The sequence below is a fragment of the Porites lutea genome, chromosome 4 (assembly GCF_958299795.1).
Source record: "Porites lutea chromosome 4, jaPorLute2.1, whole genome shotgun sequence".
Lineage (NCBI taxonomy): Eukaryota > Metazoa > Cnidaria > Anthozoa > Scleractinia > Poritidae > Porites > Porites lutea.
This window is the reverse complement of record NC_133204.1, coordinates 42,956,772-42,963,864: the sequence shown is the minus strand read 5'-3', so window position 1 is coordinate 42,963,864 and position 7,093 is coordinate 42,956,772. Positions and strand designations below refer to the sequence as shown.

The following is a 7,093-nucleotide window of genomic DNA, read 5'->3' as shown; positions in this document are numbered from 1 at the left end:
GGTTTTTACTGTACCGTCATCGAGCCTACAAATCAGAATCGTAAGTGGCACACTTTCCACTTGTCCCTTTTATAAAGCCTTAGTAAACAAAATATATCGAATTTTGCTGCCGCTCATTCTCCGCAAAATGAAGCTTGGTTTGCCCGGAAATAGAAACAAACATGCGAGAACATATCAAGTGAAATTATTCGAAACTAAGAGGATAGAAGAATCTGCCTCAAGCTTGTTTTCAGGACGAGATTTTGCGACGGCAAGGATTACCTACACACGCAGGATTTTACTGAACTATAAAGGGCCCTTTACAGCTAGTCATTCACGTGGTACAAAAACAACTGCCATGCTGGAGGGCAAGGGACGCACTGGGAGAAAACAAACAAGGGAAATTAGAGTGATTTTACTTGAACCGTGAGACAGATACTAATAAATAATACAAAACTGCGAGAGGTAAACAAAAGAAGACAATAAAATTAGTGCATAATAGTGCGTAGTATTCTACTACCTATTTCACGGTTCAAGTAAAATCACTCTACCGTTTTAAATAATGTGAGCTCTCTGTTTGTCTTGTCCCTGTGCGTCCCTTGCTCTTCCGCACGGCGGTTTTGTACCACGTGAATGACTAGCTGCAAAGGGCCTATTGCCTCAGAGCTTTACCTAGTCCATGACACAGCTGTTTCTAAAAACTACACTTCGGAACTTACACATTTTAGAAATCGAAGAAAGTCTACAATGAGATTGGGTCCCTCGTGAAAACCAAGCTTCACTGTTAGGAGAAACGTATCCATTTAATCTCTGTTAATTAAAATCAGTAAAATTCCTATACAAAAGTTATCCTCAAATCTTCCTTTTCATATGTTACATACGGGTCAAGCTTTGGAATCTCACCATCCTGCCGACTGCGTCGTTTTTCCGAGTCCACGCTCCGCGAGGTGCCGTGTACGAGTCGTTTAGACGCAACGTCTATTGATGGTCTGTGACCCGTATAGGGCGTGTCACTTTCTGAAGACTCATCAACTAGAGTTCTTTCATTTGTTGACAGAGGTGTCATGGTTTTGTTTGCGTTCGAAAGGGGTGGAGTTCCCGAACCAGGCGTATGAATGTCAGGGGGGGATCGCCGTGGTTGTGAAGCTGCGTCCGTGTGATCCTCACTCCTCCCTGGCTGGTTAGAGTATCCCCCCAGATTTGGAACGTGCGAATTGCTTAGTCTAATATGCGTTTTAATTGATTTTCTATTAGAGTCTGTTGATCTGTTGTCTATCCTTTGCCGTTGAACGTCCTTGTTTGGTAAATCAACGTAAGCTACTGGGCCAGAATAATTTGGCGGACTGGCAATGCTGTGTCGGGCCTGAGAAGTTGTACTACTTGGAAACGACTCCGATGTAAAAGTCTGCTGGGTTATCGAAGAGTCTAAAGAACGACGATACTGGGAGGTGTTGGGTCCTTCCGGTGACTCACATATCGAAGGAGGCGGTGAGAAGTCCGCTAGTTGTAGATCATGCATTGATCCCGAGAGAGGGGCAGGTGGGGGAGGAAGCGGACTCGCTACTCTCGTTATATCCTGGCTCGGTGCCGACGAAGGAGACGCCTTCAACTGTGATTCTACCACAGTATTTTCCAGCCCTGCTAAAAGCTCCTCTGAGCCAATGATTGGCTTGGGCCGCGGTCGTCTTGCCTCCATACTAGAGACAGTTCTTCGAGGGACTGGAGGTGGGCCGCCCGAGGAGGGGACGAGTATTTCGGCCTTTCGTGTGCTTACTTCAGGCAAACTGTAAGCAGATACTATTTTCCGCGAAGGAATATCGACGGGAATACTTGAAAATCTCCTCGAATCATCGAAACCTTTTCCTTGCATTGCTTTACGAATTGACCCGGGTTTTGCACCGGGTTTCACGTTGTAAATTGCCGGCGTAGTTTCTCTCACATTTTGAGAGGACTTGGAAGTAACCCGCTCGATTGTTTGCGGTTTGACGCTGCCGACGTTGTTTGAACGATAGTGCCCCGCTTGGTCACTAGGGTTACGACGTGGATTAGTAGCGTAGTGAATTCCACGCAAACTATTTACAGTCAGAGGCTGGGAACCCTGTGATCGCACTAAAGGTTGAACGTGTGCCACGTTTCTTGGGGGTTCATTTTCAGATACGGGTCGAGGTTGAGGACCCGTTTCAACCCGCATCCCGCGCGCCGCATCCACAGTATAGACTTCAACATCAGTTGAAGATCTTGGTCTCTCCGAACGAAGATTTCTTTCTCCCCTTCTCGCTCCAACAGCTTTACTGCCGTTCTGTTCTTGTTGCGGCTGAAGCCGCGAGTTAAAATTATAATCTAATAGCATTTCATTTTGTTCGGTATTTCGCTCAATATTTTCCTTGGGAGACGACAAATTAGTCTTTGTTGAATCGGATCTCTTAGACAATTTCACAGACAGCTCCTGCATCAAGTCCATTTTCTCAGGACCTGGAGTAACAGGATTTGACAACGTCTTTTTAACCGCGGGTTTCTTCATGTTCGTCTCCCCATTTCTGAAGCCAGGAGGTGGAGGAGGAGCATATGGGACCTTAAAAGAGCCGTCGGTTTCAGCTGTTTTATGGTTGGGAATTTTCAGGAAATCTGGAAGCTCCAAATTACCTTTGAGCTCGCCTCTTTGATCGTCCATTCTGTTGGCCTGGGCTTTGCTTATCAACTCGAAGAAGTCTGCGAAACAACACAAAATTGTAAATCAATAGTCTGCCTCAGTATGGCTAACATGAAACCGTGTTCAGAAGAAACGTTAAAATGCCATCTGTAACCTTCTAACCGCAAAGCAATTGAAAGCGAAGAAAACTTCTCAATTTAATAGAGAATATTTAAAAAAGTGAAGTATCTAACAGTAAAAAGGAGGAATCTAACTCAAGAAACAGACGTTTCTTCAACAAGCGTAAAAGTCTACTATAACAAGTGTTTCTTCGTTACGCACTAAACAGCGAATCGCAATAATATTTCGACCAAGTCTTTTAACATCTTCGCTCCTCACTGAAATTGTAAGTAAGAGATGAAAAGCTAATTGGCTTAGTGATTACATAAAACTTAACGCAATGGTTTATATAAACATGAAAATTCATTTACACCACGAATGCAAAAGTCTTTACAACGTCGAGAGAATAAAAACAAAACAAAAAACACTGTATGAATTTATCAAAAGATGCAGCATTAACAAAACGCACCACTCAGTGGCACACGCTAAATATATCACATTTTATAGGTTATCAGATTTGCTACCTTAATTTTCAATCTGCCGTTGGTGATGAGGGATTTCTACGAATGAATCTTTTAAGCCTTGAGTTATACAGCGGAAGAATAGAAAAACGTATGAGGATTTCTGACAAACTGAACGCGAACACAATATCAAGATGACAACGAAGAGCATCTCCGAGTGACGTGAAAAGAGCGAATTAGAATTTGAAAAAGCACCTGTCGAGATAGATTAAAGCTTGTATACATTACCAACTTATTTAAGATTTTCAACCAAGAATACGAAGATTACCCCGGCTGTGTAATGCAAACTGTTAATTTCACCAAGATTGAAATAAGCAGTTTACACAACACGACTAATCTTATCTCTGTCATAATTAAGAGCAACATATTAAAAAAAAACAAATAACGTACATTTCAATTGTAAATGACGAAATAGTTCCCAAACTACGACACGTATACGCCAAAAGCATAAATTTCTAGACTTCTTCCGACATAAAGTTGGTAAAAAGTGTATACTCCGCATAATGACATCAATTACTCCCCCTCCCCTTCCCTTTGCTACCCTGTTTATTCGCTCACTGGCCCACCGCTACCTTTGAAAAATGGCCACTCTGTCCATCCACTAATCCACATGAAAATAACCGTTGTTTATCCCGCACATTATAGAGAAACTGAATAAGGCTATTATCACCAAGGGCAACTAAGTTAACGCCAAGTAAAATTTATAAAGGTGCAGGTGGTAGGATTGCTATCAATTCACGCGTCCCTCTGTTGACGAGACAAACAGTTTCTCTCGAAGAATTTTAAATAAACTTTCCATTAACAGTAGCTCAAAATCACGTTTTGAAGGAGGCTGGAAAACAAAACAAAACTGCGAGAAATACGGGAGATGTTAAAGTTCGCGTTATTCAATACTCGCGTGCAACTCACAATTTCAAAGAAATCTTCGCGTTGTGCTGAAGATTCTTTTATTTCACAGCACATTAATCGGAAAACACTCGTTTTTTTCAAAAAACGAATGAACAATTTAGTTTTGCATTATTTCACTTATTTAACTGCTTAAAGAATGTTATTTTGAGTAGCTTGAACAAAGACAGCCTGCATCTATTTTCACGGCCTAAAACCTTACCTTTAACATCTGTCGGCTTATCGTTGCCAAAGCGACCGCTTTTATTGGCAACCGGAATAATTTTATCCTGTTCGCTGGCTTCTCTTCGTTTCCTTGCAAACAATCCTTGAGACTTGAGTAGACTGTTTCCACTCTCGTCTCCGCGCCCTAAGCTCTTTAAAGAGTCCTCACTGAGGGGCGCCGACTGCAAATCTGGAACCCAGATCCCTGTTTCATCAAAGTGTCCATCGCCCAGTGTTTGTCGCCTTCCGCGCATGACTTCTTCGAGAGCGAGGTCGTCAAACGCGTTCTTTTTGCTGCCGCGCCGCGAAGCTCGAGAAGAGTTCGCTCGCCTTCCAGGAACACGGGAGGATGTGTTCGCATTTCCTTAAGAATATAACAAAACAACGAATTAAAGATATGGACATTGCATGCTATTTCCCCTTAGGGGGTGAAGGTAAGGGGAGTCGATACTTAAACATATCCAAACCACGTAAGCTTGACGGTTTCCTGGAAAACCAGGATCGAGGATCAAAGATCCTATAATTCGGTTTAGATATAGAATCATACAATTTCTAAATAAAACTGACGGGACTTCAAAATATCAGGCCTCTGACAAAAAAAACCATGAGATTTACGATCGATATAGGAAAACAACAGTTCAATTCAGTTGCAAATCTAAGATGACATCCACCGCTGGTTTTACTTGAATTCTGGAGTGATTTTTTTCAACTTCATATGATCAAACGTGTCACACGTGTTTATTCGTGTAAAGCAACAAGCAAATGCATGCGAGCCAAACAACATCTACATAGGAAAGGAAACTCTCCGATAATAAGCAATCCCGACAATAAATTTAATTAAAAAAGATTTGGGGTCAAAAATAGCACCAGGGCTATAGTTACTTTTTCGAGAGAGACAGTGGAATTATAGGGATACAGGAAACTTTAACCTGCACCAGGAAATTTAGAAAAAAAAGAGCACGATTCGAATGGTATCGTCTTATACAAACTGAGTCGTTTATTTCTGTAATCGACCTGTCTTCAGCAACGCAGTCATTTATTACATCTGAAAAGAATTGGCTGAGTAACGCGCGACTTCTCACGGGCAAAAGTTCTTACAAAGACGGAAAAGAATAAAAACTTTAGAATTTTATGACAACAGCAAACCAAATGTGTAACTCGTTTAAATTAAGAGTTATAATCAAGTGCAGCTCAAACTGGTCAAAGGGTAAATTATTGGCGCAATCAGGGTAAAAGACTAATCAATCGATGTACAGTGTGCTAACAAAACCGTACTGTAGATCATGTGACTGATCAGTAGCTGACAGACCGTCGTATGCTTTTGTGAGAAGAGACTTAGAGGATCTCTGTCGAAGGTATTTTAAGTTGTTGTTTTCAACACTCAAATTATTACCTTGAAATTGAAGAAAACTTGGAATTATTAGTTTAAAACGAATCGGGAATTCATAACCCAAAACATTTCGATTGTGCATAAAGCTTTTCGATTAGCAAACGGTCTCTTTGACTAGACTATGTCGAGCATATGAACAGAGGAAATAAAAACTACACCTTACAATAAGGGCCTAAGTGAAGTCTTATACAATGACATTTCGAATTTCTTTTTCTTACAACAAAATAAATAATCCATACGTAACCTTCAAATAATTGATTGAATAATAGTGAACACAAATAAAGACTATGATAACTGCTGGAAAAAGAAAAACAGTTAATTTAAAAAATCAACAAAGGCGATTCTCAGTGAATGGGGCCACCTGCTTTCGGCTTCACTTGCCCAACAGACATAAACATTGTAAACAAAGGCTTTGGCTGTAAAAATGAACAAAAATTGCAAATATAAAACAAAAATTTGTCACGGTCATTTCTATTTTCAAAGGGATAAGATAGTCAAACTTTGCTTAACAGAAAAAAAAAATTTGCAAAGTAAAGCAAATGGCGTACGTTGCTTTTCGAAAACGTTTAGACTTCATAACGTCACATTGTTCTCTCACTAGCACCGAAAAACATAACAATTTAACAAAATGTAAAGCCTGACATCGCTTCGAAAATGACTCTGAAACTTCAAAACTTGCACAGAAAAGGTTTAGACACGGGTGAAAAATACAAACGAAGTCGAACGCGGATACTAAAATTTGAAATCGACGGTGAGTGACGCTCATTTAGATAATCAAAATTAAGAAAAACATAGCGGTTTGACGGGACTTACCACTAACGGCAAATTTCAACATTTTCAGAGCCTACAAAAATCTCAAAAGGTTTGCAACCGGGAAGCAGCGGTGGTGTTGGCTCACCGCTATGTTGTCGTGTGGCGCGGTGAACACATCAAGATAACCATGGAGTAATGGTTGATTCGCAGCAAAACGCGTCATGTATGTTAATCGCTACTTATATGCCTCCCTGATGGCGCCTGACTAAATCGCGAACAGAAGGCGCTAATAGCGGCAAACCTCCTAGAGAGAACGCCGGATTTCAAAACAACGCTGATGTTTTATTGTGACTGAGAAAGCAAAATGTTATTGTAAAGGGGAGCTCTGGAAAGATTACAGATTGTGTTAGGTTGTATAATTTCTGATCGCAAATGACTTGAGCCATAATATCTTTCACTGACCCTACCACGCCTACAGCAAATTTTTTGTTGCGAAACGTAGGACGATTTGGAATAGAGATCTTTAGTTTCTGAGACGAGGACTACTACAAGAACGAAATCTGATTTTCTCAATACCAATACATGTAGTTG

General features: G+C 40.8%; 1 protein-coding gene across 2 annotated transcripts in view; it reads right to left on the bottom strand.

Annotated features, from left to right (window-relative positions):
- LOC140933682 (regulator of G-protein signaling 12-like) overlaps positions 1-7,093 on the bottom strand; it is a 29,514-nt gene continuing 22,421 nt past the window's right edge. The window contains exons 15-16 of one of the 2 annotated variants that reach the window (XM_073383290.1): positions 4,358-4,723; positions 1-2,688 (exon numbers count right to left, since the gene is read on the bottom strand). In XM_073383290.1, coding sequence (XP_073239391.1) covers positions 815-2,688; positions 4,358-4,723 — 2,240 coding nt within the window. In that variant the 3' untranslated portion in view covers positions 1-814. The remainder of the gene's footprint in view (positions 2,689-4,357; positions 4,724-7,093) is intronic. The other variant, XM_073383291.1, reaches the window with a different exon arrangement.